The sequence below is a fragment of the Lissotriton helveticus genome, chromosome 9, assembly GCF_964261635.1.
Source record: "Lissotriton helveticus chromosome 9, aLisHel1.1, whole genome shotgun sequence".
Taxonomy (NCBI): domain Eukaryota; kingdom Metazoa; phylum Chordata; class Amphibia; order Caudata; family Salamandridae; genus Lissotriton; species Lissotriton helveticus.
The window spans coordinates 1,209,119,097-1,209,138,817 of NC_136070.1; the positions used below are offsets into that span (position 1 = coordinate 1,209,119,097).

General features: G+C 44.1%; 2 protein-coding genes across 3 annotated transcripts in view; one reads left to right on the plus strand and one right to left on the minus strand.

Annotated features, from left to right (window-relative positions):
- LOC144782352 (protein SSUH2 homolog) overlaps nt 1-19,721 on the plus strand; it is a 274,648-nt gene that overhangs the window by 174,543 nt on the left and 80,384 nt on the right. The window contains exon 12 of one of the 2 annotated variants that reach the window (XM_078661670.1): nt 18,981-19,050. The exons of the other annotated variant lie outside the window; for it this stretch is intronic. Coding sequence (XP_078517796.1) covers nt 18,981-19,050 — 70 coding nt within the window. The remainder of the gene's footprint in view (nt 1-18,980; nt 19,051-19,721) is intronic. 2 annotated transcript variants of the gene reach the window in all.
- The window catches only part of LOC144782353 (protein SSUH2 homolog), a 124,979-nt gene continuing 123,816 nt past the window's right edge, over nt 18,559-19,721 (minus strand). The window contains exon 13 of the mRNA XM_078661671.1: nt 18,559-19,024. Coding sequence (XP_078517797.1) covers nt 18,884-19,024 — 141 coding nt within the window. The 3' untranslated portion in view covers nt 18,559-18,883. The remainder of the gene's footprint in view (nt 19,025-19,721) is intronic.

The window sequence follows — 19,721 nt, forward strand, 5'->3', positions numbered from 1 at the left end:
TGGAGATACCCATACCAGTTACAACTACCTATTCAATAATTCCACCATCTATATACACATCCACTCATTCACCAACAGTTCTATATAGTCACTTATACATGTACTCACTCATCATATGTAGTGATACACCTATACATCCTCTTACACACCGACAGTCATCCAAAAGATCCTCTCACACATACTCACACATGTAAATAAACTATTGAACATCCATTTATTTGCATATACAGCTATACACACACTACCACTTTACTTCTAAGGAAACTTACACATACTTACTCTCTTAAACAATCACTTATAGAAACACATACTAATTTAAACAGGAACTCTTACAATCCCTCACTCTCACATATACTCACTTATATACATCAATATTCACATATACTAGATTAAAACATATGTAGTTACTGATAAAGACACTAGTGAGACAGTCATTCACTCACTAACACACACATATACACACTCATCCACCCATACAGTCCTGCACATATGCTGTCTTCAAAACACATACAAAGAAGAGTCAGTCATTCATGCATGTATGTGCTAAGTAATACCCCCACCAAACCATACAAACACTCATACTCATACTAAGAAAAACATCTAATAACCCATATACATACACATGTAGCTACTCACCAACCCATGCAGCCACTTATACACAAAGTGAAACACTAATACATATATTTAAATATTTAAACATTACTCTCTAATATATGTATTCACTAAGATACACTTAATAAACCAGTTAACAAATCAATTTAAAAAATAAATCCATGTAAACACTTATTTAAACATTTATTCTTCCATCAACTTTTACATATACATATATAACACATTTATTTTTCAGAAAGACACACATTCACTGGATGGTGTCATCAGTGATGTCATGAGTGATGTCACTGACCATGTCATGAGTGATGTAATATGTGACGGCATCAGCAGTGCATTGCACGCGCAAGTTATAGTGAGTCCAACTAACTATAACGTGGGAATTTCAATGGTTTTATGCGAGTAAAATTTCCAGCTAACTATAACTGGTGCGAAACCTATGGTTTTTTCAGTGAATATATATATATATATATATATATATATATATATATATACTAGCAGCCCGTCCCGACGTTGTCCGGGTATGAACTTTCAGGCAGCGTTTTAAATGATGTAATGAGGACTTTTAAAAGCATGAAGTGGCACAATAGTTAGGCATGTGTGTGCATATACTTTGTGCACCTCTGAGTAAGAAGTATTTGTCTCTAGTGTGTATTTACTCCACTGACGTAGGTAAGCATGTGTGAAAGTGCAGTCATTTGTAAAGTTATTGTCCCCGCAGGCACGCTGAGTCGCGCCAGCCCCCGCTTGAGGGCCGGCTCCAGTTGTGGTTGATGTTGTGCTTGTGGTGTAAAGTGGTTGATGCAGAGAGTTGAGTGGGTGAGAGCGCGCTGGAGACTATGCGCTGCTGTGAAAGTGCAGTCAGTTCAAAAGTTATGGTCCCAGCAGGCACGCTTAGTCGCGTCAGCCGCCGCCTGACCTGACATGCCCCCAACAGAAGGCACACGCGGCATTCGCCCCCAGTATGTCTGACACGCCCCCAGCACAACGCACACAGTTTATTCGCACACAGTATGCGTGAAACGCCCCCAGCACAAGGGTCACGCTCACAAGCAAACGGTTATTTACCATGCCTCCAGCTGAACGCAGACACCTAAGGAACGTGTACGCCCAGGTGCGCTATTGGTACAATGATGTAGGAATGCGGCGCGATTGCTGCCGGCGATTGCCGCGCCCATTGGCCACACCCCTTGCTCCAGCGCAATTGCCGCGCCCATTGGCCTTGGCCACGCCCCCAGCAGAACGCACACGTTTGGTTTCCACACGCCGTCAAGGCACGCTTATTTTTGCGCGATTGCTGCCAGCTGATTGTCACGCCCATTGGCCACCCCCCTTGCTGATTGCTGCGCCCATTGGCCACGCCCCAGCACACGCCCCCAGCCCAATGCACACGTTTGGTTTCCACACGCCCTCAAGGAAGGCTTTTTTTTGTCGTAATGCTGCGCCCCGCCCACGCCCACAAGGGACTACTTTGCTGGTAAGGTTATTTTACCTTTCAAATGTATATGGCGGGCATCTGTATAGCCTATGTCTTTCTGCTACAACTGCCCTTCCCAATGCTGTATTGGGTGTTGTGATTGGTGCTGTACTTCTTGAGCTTACCCGCCTCAAAGTTTTCAGCTCTCTCTATATATATATATATATATATATATATATATATATATAGCTGCCCGTTCCGACCTTGTCCGGGAGCAATCAGGCTTCCCCGACCCCCGCCCGCCCCGACATTGTGCAGCAGCCTGGCCCCCCGCCCGCCCCGACATTGTCAAGCAGCCCGGGCCCCGCCCGCCCCGTCCCCCGCCTGCCCCGACCCCCGCCTGCCCGAAGCCTTACCTCAGCCGCCGCTCCTCCCCCACGCTCCTCATTTCACCGCACATTGTGCAGCAGCCCGGCCCCCCGCCCGCCCCGACATTGTCAAGCAGCCCGGGCCCCCGCCCGCCCCGTCCCCCGCCTGCCCTGTCCCCCGCCTGCCCGGAGCCTTACCTCAGCCGCCGCTCCTCCCCCGCGCTCCTCATTTCACCGCTCCGCCGCTCCTCGCCGCTTACCGCTCCTCCCGCCGGTCCTCACCGCCATTCCGCCGTTCATCACTGCTCCTCCCCCGCGCCATGTCCGCCGCTCCTCCTCGCGTTCCTGGACGCCGCTCCTCCCCGCGCTCCTGACGTCAGCACGCAGGTCGCGGCCGGCGCTACTTCGAAGGGACTACTTTTTTTTTAAAGTTAATTTTTTAAATAACGCATATTTTTATACTTTATATAGCCTATGTCCATCTGCACACCCTGACGATTACAATGATGTATCAGGTGTGTGGTTTGGCGCTGTGGTTCCCGAGTTTACCCGCCTCAAAGGTGCAAAGTTCTTCCTTTATAATAGTAGTATAGATAGATTTTGACATTTTTAAACTTGATAGCACTGTCTGTGCATTAGTTGTACCTCATTACTACCTGTTTAACACCCAAATATAGCAATAAGTTATAGAAAGGTGACCAGTCAATGTTTGCGAAGGTCTTTCCACCGCGTGGCAACATGTCGCTGTGGTTTTTATAACTTTTCAACTGAGCTAGAAACTGTTTTTGTTAAACTCTGCAGATTATGAGGCAGATGATGGATGGATTATGTGGCAAATGCGCCAAATATACAATTATGCGAAAAGCCCTGCAGCCCCACAGTCACATAACTCCAGTGGGCCTTCCTATAATTCATGAAAGGCAAAGGGGTGTAAGAAGGGGACTGCTCAGTGACCAAGATTCCCAGAGAGCGAGGCCACCTTGAATCTCCACACTGCTTTGCAGATTGCAACTACCTGCACTGTAGCATGCTTCTGATAAATGTGCGCACACTACTCTGGGTGCCTGGAGATGAATGTTGTCTGTTTGTGTGAGAGAAAACAATTGCATGCTTCCAGTGACGCATCCCTTTTACGGGTAAAAAGCAATTCACAGCGGTATCCAGCTGGCATGTCCTTGACCCTCCCTGTACATCCCAGCAGTGCCACAGAGGGATTATCTTTCTGCCACCTTTGGAGGGGGTGGGAAACGTGCACCTTAAAAGGTGGATGTGGGCAGAGAGCGAGGCATGGGAGACCTTTTTTTAGCTTTTACTTTATGCAACTTCTAAATTTAGACCCGGGCTCCGGACCGTGTGTCAACAAATTCTCCATTAATAATCCTAATGCAGAGATTTCTCCAATCAAAGCTCGGCCGCTCTGATACCTGACGCCAGCTTGCCTGCTAATGTAGCAAATCCAGAGAGATTGAGTCGGACGCTGAGAGTAGCCCTGCCGATCTTGCTTGTCTCCTCTCCCTCCCTCCCTCACTCTTTCTCTCTTTGTTTCACTGTTGTTTATACTAAGAGGGAAGTCATGTCAGGGATCATTAGCTGCGAGCATCCCAGCTGGGATCAGGGCTGAGAGCAATGGTTGGGGAAGGGGAGGCGGCACTCGGGGATGGAGCGCACCGGGTTAATGAAAGCATGAGGTGGCTTTTAGGCAGCAGCTGGTGGAAATTTGGACATGCTGGCAGGGGCACGTACCTGCCTCTTCTGGAAACCCAACTGCAGGTCACTCACCTTCCTGGATGCCGCTCCTCCCCACGCTCCTGACGTCAACACGCAGGTCACGGCCGGCTCTACTTCCAAGGGACTACTTTTTTTAAATGTTAATTTATTAAACAACGCATATTTTTATACTTTATATAGCCTATGTCCAACTGCACACCCTGACGATTACAATGATGTATCGGGTGTGTGGATTGGCACTGTGGTTCCCGAGTTTACCTGCCTCAAAGGTGAAAAGTTCTTCCTTTATAATAGTAGTATAGATATATAGATATATATATGTTGTATCTAGTTTTGGGAATGAAAGAAAACAAAGCTGAAAAGATAATAGAAATTGCAGATTTTGTTACACTGCACATTTCAAGTAGGGAGCGTACAGGTGTCCAAGAACAGACTAGCTAGTAGAACAGCATATAATAGACATTGCAACCAAGCAGAAATATTAGTGCTGATCTGAAATGTAAGATTTAACAAATATGAACACAGTGTGATAATTAAGACTGCCACTCTAGGCTTTGCATATTAGTGTGCAATCCTCTTCAAGGTAAGCTTTCGATTTAAATTTTTTCACCAGGACCAGTAGGAGCAGTGATTACCCCGCCATTTTTAATGACCACACTCCTGGTGTTATTTGAACTGCCAACCATATACCAAAAACCAGCTATTCTCCCATATACGAAATGCAGGCCCTTCAGGCATTACTTCTACAGAGGACAAACTCATTCCTTCTCACATAGGATATCACACTGACCTTTACTTTTGCAACTGTCTGTCCCTCACACAAAATCATGGGTTTCTTCAGAACATACAAGGTTTTCACATAGGATTAGATACTGCTCCAGTTCAAGACTTTTTATCAAACTCTTTTCATCTTTCTCAGGAGGACAAGCAGCTATCCCAGCAGGATGTTTCATTACTACCATGAAAGGAAGCAATAGAAATCCTTGTTCTACACCCGAGGGGCTTTAAATTTGTATGCAATATTTTCAAGCCACAAAGAACAAAGTGACAAACCTCAGACATGTCAGCCCTTATATTCTCTATTGACCATTTTACCTCTTAGAGACTATGTCTAACTACAAAACTGGATAGTCTGCTGAGACCTCAAAGATGATGAACTGTCGATTTGTTTTGATCTATCACACACTGAAAGTTCCATCAATTTCCTTCGGAGGGAGTATAACATTAACTGTCCTCATTGTTTGGTGTTTTTTCAGTGTTTCATCAAGCTTTATGGCCTAAGGATGGTCATCCTAAAGCACTGGGTAGTCAGCTAAAAATATGTTTAGACAACATTTAAAAAATAGCTCAGAATTCAGATCTTGCCACACTCGCGTACAAACACCCCTTCAAGTCCTCCAAAGTGTTCTGTTTGTGTTGAATTCAGAGAAATCTATACAGATATCATCTCCACAAATATAATTGTTGGGATTTCTGGTAGAAACTAGAAAGAATGATCTTTTGGCCTTTTTCTGTCACATATCTCATTGAGACCCCCACCGCGTACGTTAGCCTGTTTGCGTTAGCTAGCTCACAGTGCCACTGGAATCTGCTCTTATCGGGGAGAGATTTGTTTCTGGCAACCTCAGAACATGACAACCCTGATCCCTCAGAATCGTGGAAACAATGTACTACTTTTTGCTCAGTCACTCGTGCTCACTTTGTTTCTGTCTCAGAGAGTTACAACGAAGAAACAGTCGGACCTGTTAGAATAAGAATTTATTGCACAGTTGTTTTTCTAGTGTAAAATATATGTGCTGCGACAGCTATTAGACAGTAGCAGAGATATATGATCAGCAGTACAGTGAATTGAAAAGGATAGTACAGTTCCACCGTTTTGCAATAGTCATGAACACATACATGTATATAAATTGCATTTATAAAAGAAAGCACATACTCCCACGATGCCTGCCTAGATGTACCTAAGTGTACCTTGCATGTGAGTAGGTGTAAAAGCCAAGAATCCCTCTAGGATTTAGTCGAACCCCATTACCTGAATAGAGTGTGGGACCTCGTCCTGGTCTCGAGTTGGACACCCCACGAGGGATGTTTAGACCACTGTCAGCTGGAGCATCTGCATGCAGGAGCCTCAGCATCTCTGGCAAGTATGTTGGCCTGGAAGTCTCAGTTCCCTCTAACTAATACTAGCAAGAGGTGCTGTATTTACACAGAAAAGTATATAGAGTCCCTTTGTCCCTTGTGTCATGTGTTAGCCATTGTTGGGTATGAGGATGACGTATGGGATGAACTGTGTACGTAGATGTTATGCAGGTGGATGTAACCCCTGTCTGGTTTCCAAGAACCCTTATGAATATTCATTCATACTGTATGAGCACATCGAAGATGGTATAGGAGGCCTTTGTTTGGGGAAAACCCTCCTTCTGTACCCAGACCACAGACTAGATAAGGTTCAACCCTCAGAGCCCGTTATTGAGTAGTACAGGGAACTAATGTAGGTGAAGGATCATGCCTATATTAGGACAGCTAAAACCATGCCTATATTAGGGCATCTATATGAAATATAACAAGCTTTATAGTTGCATTCTAGGCCTGGAGGCATTTGCAACCAGTATTTCTCTGATTCTGTTCTCCAGGTCGGAACTATCCCTTTGCCCCTTTGTGGTGATATTGAGATGTCTAGCTCAACTCCGGAACAAAAGGGGGTGGTGATGGGCGGAGCATCTGAACCAATCAAACACTCACACCCAGTCAACAGATCTGGGTTTAATCCATCACCGTTCTTTAGCCCACTCTGCCACCCCAGTTCAGATATGGCCATATGCAAATCAGTCTGACCCTGTGCCTCATGGGAACAGTCCAGCCCGAACTGCCAAACCATGCCTTCCCTGGGCTGGAAACAAGCTTCCTAGGACCGGTTTCTGGCATTTCAGCCGTCTTCAGCCAGGCTTGCTTCAATCCAGTGGCAAAGTGAGCAAGGGACACACGTCTGAGCATACCCAGCCAACTTATGGCGTACAAAGCGGTACAAAAGGGGGTGGTGATGGACGGAGCATCTGAACCAATCAAACACTCACACCCAGTCAACAGATCTGGGTTTAATCCATCACCGTTCTTTAGCCCACTCTGCCACCCCAGTTCAGACATGGCCATATGCAAATCAGTCTGACCCTGTGCCTCATGGGAACAGTCCAGCCCGAACTGCCAAGCCATGCCATTCCCTGGACCGGAAACAAGCTTCCTAGGACTGGTTTCTGGCATTTCAGCCGTCTTCAGCCAGGCTTGCTTGAATCCAGTGGCAAAGTGAGCAAGGGACTCACGTCTGAGCATACCCTGCCAACTTATGGCGAACAAAGCGGTACAACACCGGAGACAGTTGTGGTCCCTTGGAACTAGTCACCCTTACATCTGGTAAACAGATGTTCTGGTGATGCCAGTAGTATTCTAATCTTACTTCCAAATCTCAGTTATCTCCTATGCAATCTCTCTCATTCATTCCACCGCCTCATCAGATTTGGCAATCCAGAACGGATAGAGTTGAATATTTTAGTAAGATTTGTGTATTGCTGGCCTTTATAGGGAGTCTGGACAACTTATTAGAACCTCTTTGGGCCCATGTACAAATAAGATACAACAATTAACTTGGAAAGTGTGGTTTTAGGTAAATAGAAAATATAGGTGAACACCCTTTGGTCTACTGGTTTTTAAGAGGTCTCAGGCTGAGGCCGTGCACCCAAGGGGGACTTGCTGCAGGCCCCCAAAGATGCTTCCCAACATGGTTTCCATGTCAGACAGGCCGTCATGGAAACCATATTGGAAACCACCGTCATCGTAATCTCAAGGGCAGAAATACGCGCCCTTGAGATTACAGGCCGCATTCCGACTAGCGGACGGGCTCTCCGAGCCCATCAGAAGCCAGCCGGAATGACCAGCAGGTTTCAATTCCGACTGGCTGTATCCTAATCAGCTGGTCGGAATTGAAACTGACGATGAGGCCCGTAAGTCTCTGACCACAGGTCGGAGGTTTACGGGCCTCATCATAATCGGCCCCTAATTCTGCATCTAAATATATTATGTAAATTCAGTATTACAACGTTTTAACTCCTGGAATAATAATTAGCTGCTTTCTCTTGAAGCTTGGTCTTTGAAACATACAATATTGATCTTGGAATATTTTGAAATAGTTTAAGATGTCAGGATTTTAGATACATCTTGCATACAATGTATCCATTTAGGGATCTTCTTCTTACGCCCTGGAAGAATAAAAGCCGTCTATTCAAGTGTGAAATGAGTTCATTCCTCATCATCTGAATTTCAGCGCAGTTTGAGATCTTCAAGAATATGAATCTTGCCCTCTCAGAATGTCTTCTTCGCAATAATTGATAGCATTTAAAAAGTCTCATGCTCCATTTCATATCCAGCTCTGGATCATCAAGCCAAGTGGGTAATGCAACTGGTGGACATAAAAACTGGTCATTTTGGGCCTCATTTCTGTAGCGGTCATATAGCATCCAGAGTATTGGTCTCACGGACGGATGTATGATAGTTCAACGTGATCATTTTGATCGCGGTACTTTACATCGCGGAATTTACAACGCAAGTCGTTACAACGACTTGCGCTGGAGGGCGTGGATTGAGGATTATTATAATTTTATATTCCAACATCAGTTCACGTAACAGTAGGGAAGGTGTTGGAATATAAAATTACAATATTCCTTAACCAACAGCGCCATCCAGAGCAAGTCGTAGTACCGACTTGCGTTGTAATGGCAGCTTGGTAAAGGTCGTGCGGTGTAAACACCGGGTTGTAATAGACGTTTACCCCCAGGCACCCGAAAAACCAGATATGGAGTCTGCTCCTTCTCCTTCCTGGCGGCCAAGGCCTGGAACGCCCTTTCGCTCCACCTCAGACAGACAACAGCGTTCCCCATCTTCGTAAGAGATCTCAAGACTTGGCTCTTCAATGGACCCCCTCCTTGATGGACCGGAACCTGCACCCTCCCAACCCCAGCGCCTTGAGACCCTCACGGGTGAGTAGTTGTGCTTAACAAATGCCTGATTGATTAATTGATTTTAGTTGAGTGCCAGACTTTGTCATTTAGTGAACTGCTTATGATCAACGGATACAACTTTCCATATGCCTTATTACAAATAGATTCCATCTTGTACCTCTACATCCTAAACTGTCACAAATTATATGCCACTGGTTGTCTTTAGGAGTATGATAGACAAACAGCTTTTCTTTGTTCATCCTCAACTTCGTATCTCCTGGACTCTTTCACAAAGCCTCTTAAGCTGTCTCATCCCCTGCCATCCATCCTTGACTCCACAGGGAAATTGTAGCTGACAATATTGACATATCCAAATGTGACACTCACTTTGTTTATTGTGCTATAGTCTCAAGAGCCTCATTTGTAGGCTGTGGTCAGACACACATTCTGGCAATGGTCAATGTGTTCAATGCTTCCAACTTAAGAGTCTTTTAGTTAATGTTCATTGTGTATGTTGCTTCCTTGGTGATTGACTGGTTTTCAAAGTGCAAATAGAGATGTTCCCCATCTGTATAGAGACAATCAAGATAAGGAGGTATTTATTATATCCTTCAATCACATCCAGTGGCAAATATGTGCCTTCTTCAACTGAAAACACATATTCGGCTTGTAGTCACACCATCTCTCTATCTCCAGTTGCTTTCAACTTTTTCCAGGTAAAGCTATTGATATTAGCATACAGTGTTTGCTGTTTTCCTGCTCTATTGAGGTTTAGTCACAAATAATTAACTACATTTTGCTCGGTGTTTTCTAAATTAGTGTGGGGTTTTTCTTGTGTTGTGCTTTCACATAATTACTGTTTGAAGTGCTGCACAAATAGGTTACACATTGTCTCTAAATTAAGCCTGATTGCTTCTGTGCCAAGCTACCAGAGGGTTAGGTAGAGGGTATTTTGGGGTTTGCGTGTGTTTGACCCTGTCTGAGTAGTATTTCACCTCCCCCAACCCCCAAATAAGCTTTCATCTAATGCATTTGAACACCACCAATGCAATATTTATAAAATTCCTTTAACATAGGCTTCTGAAAATTCTACCTCTTCAACAGCAAATTAGACTTGGGACCGTATTTTGAATATGGCGTATTTTTCTTGTTTGCGCCACAGCGCACCGTTCAAAAGGTGTGCCCTGCTTACACATGGAATGTGTGCCATATTAGAAAGAATTTGCTACCCCCAGGGCAGCCATGAACATGTGCTGCCACCAGGCCAGCACATATAATGAAATACAGTACAGCTGTTTAAAAGATGCTGTGTTTCTCTGTTCAGGCTGAAACGTTCAAGAGGGCTTAGAGATCCCCTTGCAGGCGGTTGCGGTGAGTGATTGCACCGGCCTGGATGGTGATGTGTGGGGGTCAATGGGACCTCCTCCTCTCCCCCTTCCCCCGAGGGTTGCCTTTAGCAGGTGAACTGATAGTGCTCCACCTTTCAGTGTGCCTCTTAAAGGCATGCTTGCCTCTGCGCCCACATCGGTAGTATGGAGTGGGCGCAGAGGCAAATGGATCCCCTAACACCCTATTATGATGGAGCTGGTGCTATATGTGCAGCAGCACTATTAGTGTTCCAGGAAGGGACACACAAGCGTCTGCGGCCCATTCTCTAATCCCCTGGGGGCACAAAAAGCGGGCACAGATGCCCATTGTGCCCCCGGGGCACAATTTATACTATGGCCCCAGAACTTTCTATTTTCTGATTACTGGTATAAATGGAGTGAAACATCTCAGATAGACCTTTAAGGAGTGAAACATACCCTCTTCTACATAAAATGCAGCACCTTGCAGGTTATAGTACACTTCGATTGACAACCATATCCCAAGAACGACATGTAGCAGTCATTATAATCTCTTGTGAAGATGGCTTTCACTCAATGCTGTGTAATTTACATTCCAGAGTCTACATGCTTGTTTTAAGAGAACATAGTCTCAGGAAACACTTAGAGGCTCTGTAGTGCAATTGCAAGTTTTACATAAAAAGTAATTAAGGAGACCAGTTAATTAGCAAATATATACTTTTTCAGCGAACATATTGGCTACATAACTGGTTTCAACTTGCAATCATGAGTCGACTGTGCATTATCCTGGGGCATACTTTGCATTCCCTAAATCAGAAAAGACTCTCACCTTTCCATCTAATGCTATTTCAATAGATAAACTATTCTGAAATTTCAGAAAAAGCATACTCAGAATGTGGCTAAAGATTAATTACACAATCTTTGGTGTTAAAAAGAGCCACGAGATTGGCCAGACATAATATGCCACATAGTTCCTAGGAAATTACAAATAGTGCTTGACAAGGTGAAAAGCCTTACCAATTATAATTCATTTTCAGCAGTGATGATAGATATTGGTGGCAATTCACAGGTATGGTAAGACGCGTATTCTGAAGACTCACAACGCTGCAAACATTCTTTGAACTACAGGCAGTTATGCGATGTGTATAGCTTCCTGTAGTCAAATGAACATGAGGGACAGCATCATCAGCCCTTTGCAGCACTAGACGCCAATTTCTGCATATACGAGATTGGTGCTGCTAAGCAGCAGTACCCCACATAGTCTGGTTTCACCCACCCACCTCTGCACACAAAGTTTCATTGCTTGCATGGCATGCATCCTGTGTGGCTCCATCCGCACCCAATAAGGCCTTCATACAGCTGCACCTCAACCACCACTATCCACTCCATGGCACCTACAATGATCACATGAGAGTTTAGCTTTCACAGCCATTGCTAGGAACATCCTGGAGCATTAAATCATGAGGGGAGATGGGGCTAACTATGTCTGGTGTACCTGAGAAAAGCCAGAAAAAGTTGGTACAGTCTTTAGGTCAACATTTTCAGTTTATTTAACTTTTTTGTATTAAAACATTTGATAGTAAAAAAATCTAGGTTGCATAACGTTGTACATAGAGTCAGAGGTGATTCTGTGTGGCTCCAATCTTCTGTACAGAAGAAAGCATACTTTCTCTGAGTTAAGAAAATACATTTTGTGTCTTAGTAGCAGACCTGCAGGAGAATAACACCATTTGTTTTTATAACACATTAAATCATGTCTCATATAAAATATCCAAATTAGGATAATCCGAAGGTTGTGGCCATTTCACTATATACAGTTAATAAATAACTGAGACAGAGCCACATCAAGAGATGTATTTGCTGTGTTGAAAGCATGAGGGCGGACTTACTGTGAAACAGAGTCAGCAATGTTGAATGAGGTTGAGACCTATCCATTAACCAAGTCAATACATATACTGAATTGAAATTGAAAGATGATCACAAAATTAGGAGCCTCATGGGATACATGAAGAACATATACATTGGGTAGAGAACACAATTAACATAATTTAGTGGTACATCTGTAAAGCCTCAGCAAGCATTGGAATTATGTTCCTTGAACATACAGGACACTTTAACATATGTGTCAAATTTGTTTAATGCCCGATTAGTGATGTGCCACTGCTTGCTCTGCGCAGCACTGTTGTGGGATGCTCATAGCGTATACGTTTCATGACAATGGAATACACTAGTATGCAAACCTTTGTCACTGTATAGCAAAACATCCACTGACATTTTAAAATCCACCACTAATAACATTGGGGTGTCAAAGGTGATATATACAAAAACTGAAATATTCATGAACATGGATATGGAATGCTCAAAATCCATTGAACCTGGAATAAGAGCTGATACAGATAATGTGCTATAGCTTGCAGGACATTTACAAAAAATAAGCATCAGTATTTCTAAAGTGATCTTTCCCTGCAGAAGGCTTAAGAGCCATTAAATCTTGAACAAGAACTTTTAATGAAGGTGATCTATATATGGCTATAAATATAAAAACAACTGGAATATGCATCAATATTGACCTTTGGATACAGAACGTTCAACATTCGTATTCATACTTAATAGATTGAGAATGGTCAGGGCACAACATAGATCCTAGTCAATGGATGGCAGAACATCGAGAAAATCTGGAGTATGCATTATTAATGACAGTCGGCTATAGAAATCACAACGTACCACCTGAAACAAAATACTGACCCTGACTTATGGACAGCAAAACAAGCAAAAAAAATGCAATAAACATACATAGTAATCTTAAATTTGCAAGTCATAACATTTATGAGAAGTGAAATATATTGCAAAAATGCCCTCGGTATTTGGAAGAGACAATATGTATTAAAACTAGAATCTGCATCATTAATGATCTCGAGATTTTGAAGGCACAACCATATGTCATAAGGATTGATATGTGTCATGGGAATTTGATAGCAAACAGAAAAACATTGAAAAATGAATCAATAATCCTTTTAGGTTTTGACAGAAGCAACATATACTGAAAATGCAGCATAAGAAAAATTAACTTGTACTTTACAGGATATGACAAACAACATATATCTTAAAATAAGGATATAAATTAATGATGCAGAAGGCATACCCTAACATCGAAACTGAAATAAACATTAATATTTCTCTTAGCCAAATAATGTCATGTATATAATGTGAGAGGTGTATTAATAATCAACCTAGGTTATAAAAGACACACAAAAAAGGGCCTTATTTAGAGTATGGGGAAGGGATACTCTATCACAAAGTGGTAGATATCCCATGTACCATATTTCAAGTGTCATGGCTCATTACAAAATTGTAATTGTGAAAAAGCCTCCTATCTGCCAAGGCCTAAAGTAAACAGATGATGCATTCAAACTTGGTCTTTGGGAAGGAAAAGTGCAATAAAAAATTCCGGAACACTATCTACTGTAAGTTTTACTGAACACAAATAAAGATTTTTAATCTAAAAGATCAATCTAAAAGAAGCCCCCAAAGTCACTTTCTGACAGCCTTTCTGAACCGGAAAGTCTGGCTCGGAAAGGCTGTCAGAAACCGACATCGTAGTCTCGACTTCGGAAACACAGTCCATAGGGGATTATGGTGCAGGTCCAACCGGCCGGAAGACTCCGACCATGTCGGAATGACCGGACATTTTACGCTCTGACAGCCGACATCGTAGTTCGGTAGTCGGACCGCAAACCGACTGTGTCGGACGGAAAGCCTCCGACGCGGTCAGAAAGCTTCCCACTAGTGGTCGGAGGATTTCAGACCGACATCATAATCGGCCTCTTTGTGTTTTGCTAATTCTTTTCCTACTATTATTACATGAAGGAAAATAGATTCTCAATGCAACCACTTAGGTCATTAACAAACAGCAGCTTGTTTTTGCCTCGCTCCACAAGCCCACCCTATATGTATTTGCATCTATGTACACCCTGAAGTCAAGTGGAGCTCCAAAATATCTCCAAATGATTAAAAAAATCTGCTGATACAAGTGGAAAACCATACAAAAGTTGGTGGCTTTTCTCATATCGTCTAAAGATGGCTATGGCTTTTCTCACAATTTATCAGAAAGCAAAACCTCCCACATAGTTTGTTTAGAAGGACAAAACATGTTTAGGTACTCATTGTGTCTGAAAGTTGTAAACTTCTTTATAATAAAAGTAGTTTTACCATCTTTGAAAGTGTAACACAAACACTGGCGTCCGCTATTCGGCAACAAACTATACATAACACAAACATAACTTTTCACTAGCAAGTTGTTTGGGGGCTTCTTTTTTAACATGGCCGCTGGAAGAATGTTTTCCAGCATTTACATTGTGCAGTACAAATTACCCGCATTATCATGACAAAGCAATGTGAAAATACACAACAGAGATACAATACGATAAAATATAGCCACGGTTAAGGAATGACATGTTCTAGTAAAAAAAACAGCAAACAGATTACAAATGAAACAAATTAAAGAGTGGCAATGAGATGAAATTATAAAAACTTTGGGGCAGATTTATGTTGCCTGACGCATCTCTGCAAATCAGCAGAGATGCGCCAGGAAAGATACGGCTAGCAAGTTTATCCTTGCGCCACCCATGATGCGCCGCATTTACAATGCGGCGCAGCGCGGCGCAGGAAGAAACAGATGCGTGTCGCATCTAGGGCGTGTAGTTGGCGCAGTGCTGAAGTTATGCTGCATGCGGCACGCAACTCCAGCACTTTTCCAACTTGCCCTATCTGTTAACGTGGTGCGTCAAGCCTTGCGCCTGCTTCAAGCAGGCGCAGGGTTTTGACGCATCAGCGTTAGTAAATCTTGTAGATTTCACTGAGTCACTTTCCAGGGGCGTTCCAGCGACGGAACGCCCCCCCCTTCATGGAAACGCCCACATGAAACCTGACGCAGGTTTCATGTGGCGCAGGGCTTCACAACGTGACGCATATCTCAGATGCAAAAAACAACAAGTGATGGACTGAATGTGGATCAATGTCACACACTCCCCCAGTCAAAAGATCTGGGCCCAAATCCATCGTTTTTTTGCACTCCACACCACCCTGGGTCAGATAATGGCTTTATGCAAATCAGCTCTGACCCTGTTGCCCCATGGGAACAGTCCAGTCCGAACTACAACAGCCATATCTTTCCCAGACCGGAATCAAGCAACCGGAATCAAGCATCCGAGGACCGGACCGGTTTCGAGGTAACACCTCTCTTCAGCCCGGCTAGCTTGACTCCAAGTGGTGTGGAGTGCCTGGGACCCACGTCTGGGCATCCCCAGCGCACTTAGGGCGGAAATTGCAAAAAACAACAAGTGATGGACTGAATGTGGATCAATGTCACACACTCCCCCAGTCAAAAGATCTGGGCCCAAATCCATCGTTTTTTTGCACTCCACACCACCCTGGGTCAGATAATGGCTTTATGCAAATCAGCTCTGACCCTGTTGCCCCATGGGAACAGTCCAGTCCGAACTACAACAGCCATATCTTTCCCAGACCGGAATCAAGCATCCGAGGACCGGACCGGTTTCGAGGTAACACCTCTCTTCAGCCCGGCTAGCTTGACTCCAAGTGGTGTGGAGTGCCTGGGACCCACGTCTGGGCATCCCCAGCGCACTTAGGGCGGAAATTGCAAAAAACAACAAGTGATGGACTGAATGTGGATCAATGTCACACACTCCCCCAGTCAAAAGATCTGGGCCCAAATCCATCGTTTTTTTGCACTCCACACCACCCTGGGTCAGATAATGGCTTTATGCAAATCAGCTCTGACCCTGTTGCCCCATGGGAACAGTCCAGTCCGAACTACAACAGCCATATCTTTCCCAGACCGGAATCAAGCATCCGAGGACCGGACCGGTTTCGAGGTAACACCTCTCTTCAGCCCGGCTAGCTTGACTCCAAGTGGTGTGGAGTGCCTGGGACCCACGTCTGGGCATCCCCAGCGCACTTAGGGCGGAAATTGCATCGCTGATTTGCATATCGCCATTGTCTAACCCAGGGTGGTGTGGAGTGGAAAAACGATGGATTTGGGCCCAGATCTTTTGACTGGGGTGAATGTGTGACATTGATCCACATTCTGTCCATCATTGTTGTGTTTGCAGTTACCGCTCTAAGTGTACTGGGGATGCTCAGACGTGAGTCCCAGACACTCCACACCACTGGAATCAAGCTAGCCGGGCTGATGAGAGGTGTTACCTCGAAACCGGGCCGGTCCTCGGATGCTTGTTTCCGTTCTGGGAAGGACATGGCTTTTGTAGTTCGGACTGGACTGTTCCCATGGGGCAACAGGGTCAGCGCTGATTTGCATATTGCCATTGTCTAACCCAGGGTGGTGTGGAGTGGAAAAACGATGGATTTGGGCCCAGATCTTTTGACTGGGGTGAATGTGTGACATTGATCCACATTCTGTCCATCATTGTTGTGTTTGCAGTTACCGCTCTAAGTGTACTGGGGATGCTCAGACGTGAGTCCCAGACACTCCACACCACTGGAATCAAGCTAGCCGGGCTGATGAGAGGTGTTACCTCGAAACCGGGCCGGTCCTCGGATGCTTGTTTCCGTTCTGGGAAGGACATGGCTTTTGTAGTTCGGACTGGACTGTTCCCATGGGGCAACAGGGTCAGCGCTGATTTGCATATCGCCATTGTCTAACCCAGGGTGGTGTGGAGTGGAAAAACGATGGATTTGGGGCCAGATCTTTTGACGGGTGAATGTGTGACATTGATCCACATTCTGTCCCTCATTGTTGTGTTTGCAGTTACCGCTCTAAGTGTACTGGGGATGCTCAGACGTGAGTCCCAGACACTCCACACCACTGGAATCAAGCTAGCCGGGCTGATGAGAGGTGTTACCTCGAAACCGGGCCGGTCCTCGGATGCTTGTTTCCGTTCTGGGAAGGACATGGCTTTTGTAGTTCGGACTGGACTGTTCCCATGGGGCAACAGGGTCAGCGCTGATTTGCATATCGCCATTGTCTAACCCAGGGTGGTGTGGAGTGGAAAAACGATGGATTTGGGCCCAGATCTTTTGACTGGGGTGAATGTGTGACATTGATCCACATTCTGTCCATCATTGTTGTGTTTGCATATCTCAGATGCGTCCCGTTGTAAATACACCGCACCATGGCGCATCTTTTGCGCCACCGCTGCGTCACAAAAGTGACGCAACGGCGGCGTAAAAGAGGCGCAACCGGCTTGTAAATCTGCCCCTTTGTATGCGAATGTGATAGCAGTGTGCGGAGCTGTGAAGGTTTTTTGAAGTAATGATGACGTGTTCTCAACATTTTGCAAACTGAGTGAACGTTAAGAAATTTGGGGGGGAAAAGAATGTGTTTCGTTTACTTTTAAATATATGCTAATAGCAGAAAACCTGCTAAATCAGCTTTCAGATCCAAAGCTTTTAAACGTCTTATTTTTCTGTGAAAACCGTTTTTGTCGGAAAACACCTCCGGGAAAGTTGAGTAAAACTGCCCAAGATGGGACAGGAAACTTTTCAAAGTGAGAATTTTGCCAGCTTCTCCTTGGGTTGAAACCTATAGGTTTTTCCATTTCCTGAATTTGATTGAAAGACTTTTTCTTCAACCAGAATAATCTCTAGGTACTTTGAAATTTTTGCGTTAAAAAGTATTTATTTTACAACAAAGTTTATTATAACCTCGTTAAAATGAAAATATGCAGAAGGCTACTTTAAAATGTGAAATGTGTTGTTGCAGAAAGTCCTGAACTGGAAACGTTGGAACCGGAAGTCTTGGAAATCAGTGCTAGCTACTCAAACTGTATGAAAAGGCAGACAAGCCACTTAGTTTATTCAATGTAATTGTGAGGCCTCTAATTTTTACAGTACACTGGATGAGTGCTCCTGGAGTGTGAGATAGTGAAGGGGTTAAACAGACTTTACGCATGTACCATGTCATTTCCCTAAAATTGCTAATCCAGGTGTAAATTTACAAAGCATGCTTCGTGCATGTCTGTAGATTTAGTGACAATACATGTACACTGGATAAATATAGACATGCACACATGGAAATCTGAAACCCATATGAATTTCTATTTCTCTTTTTCAAAAGCTTCCTACAGAGTGCACCAATCTATTTATTTACTTAGAGGTTCTTTGTATAGGAATTGCATCACTCGCATGTCATTTCAAGGCACTGATATCGGTATCTTAGTACAACAGCCATAGAAAATGTAATAAAACAGATAACTGCAAAAGGTGCTTAGATATTGCCCTAAAATAGATAACAACCACAAAAGGCGCATTCAGAAGGGGGGTGGAAAAATTCCGCTGCGATTAGTCGGTCGGCGTGCTTAGCCGATCCGATGTAGTCCAGGGAGAGCATGGTTCGTTCCTTCTCTTTGCATGTACACCCTTCACGGGCTGCCTGCTGCCCTCTACTGGTCACATGACAGAGCAGCAGCACTTCGCCGGATAGTCGTCTGTGAACACCTGATTCTCCATACCATACACAAAATAAAAGTGTGACTTGTCTTTCCAGGCGTACTCCACCTTGGTGAGTGGAATCAGCTCAATGGTATGCCTCTGGAAGAGAAAGCAAAACAGAAAAGGTAAAAAAAAAAAACGTGTACATGATGCCTCAACTTTCCTTTTAATCATAGATGGAGGAGTATTAATGAATTAATCCGGGAAGGAATGGGAGGGGGGGTAGGGGGGGGCACACAAGAAAAGGTAGACATAATTCATACTTTCTAATAATAGTAAGACAGTGAACCTCGCCATAGTAGTGTCTACCGGGTGATAATGTCGACCTGGTGAATAATTATATTTCTCTCGCATTTTATCCCTGGACCAGTTTTTTTTCCTTTTTCAGCGAAATAACTCCCAACCTGGTTCTATAGCATCCACGCCACCATCTGTACTTTCTTTTCACTGGTGATGATTTTCACCTTCGTTCATCTAAACATTGTATGATTTGAAAATATTTTTCTCTGTCCTATGCTCCTATAATTGTCAATCAGAATTCTATTAATGCTAATTAATTTTAGTACAATAATATTCCTCTGAAACAAGTGAATGGCTCCTGTTTTCTAAACCCATAACCACGTTACTACAACTAGGGAGGTACTGTCTCCTTTGTCTTCCCTAGGACTGTGGTCATATAGAATGCACAGGCTTCAATCTAATGCTCCTTTGTGCTTTGGTGCATTCCTGTGCCACTGTGAGTGAAGCGAGGAGTAGTTGGAATAAGTGTAATGACATTATTACATACAGCGTCTGC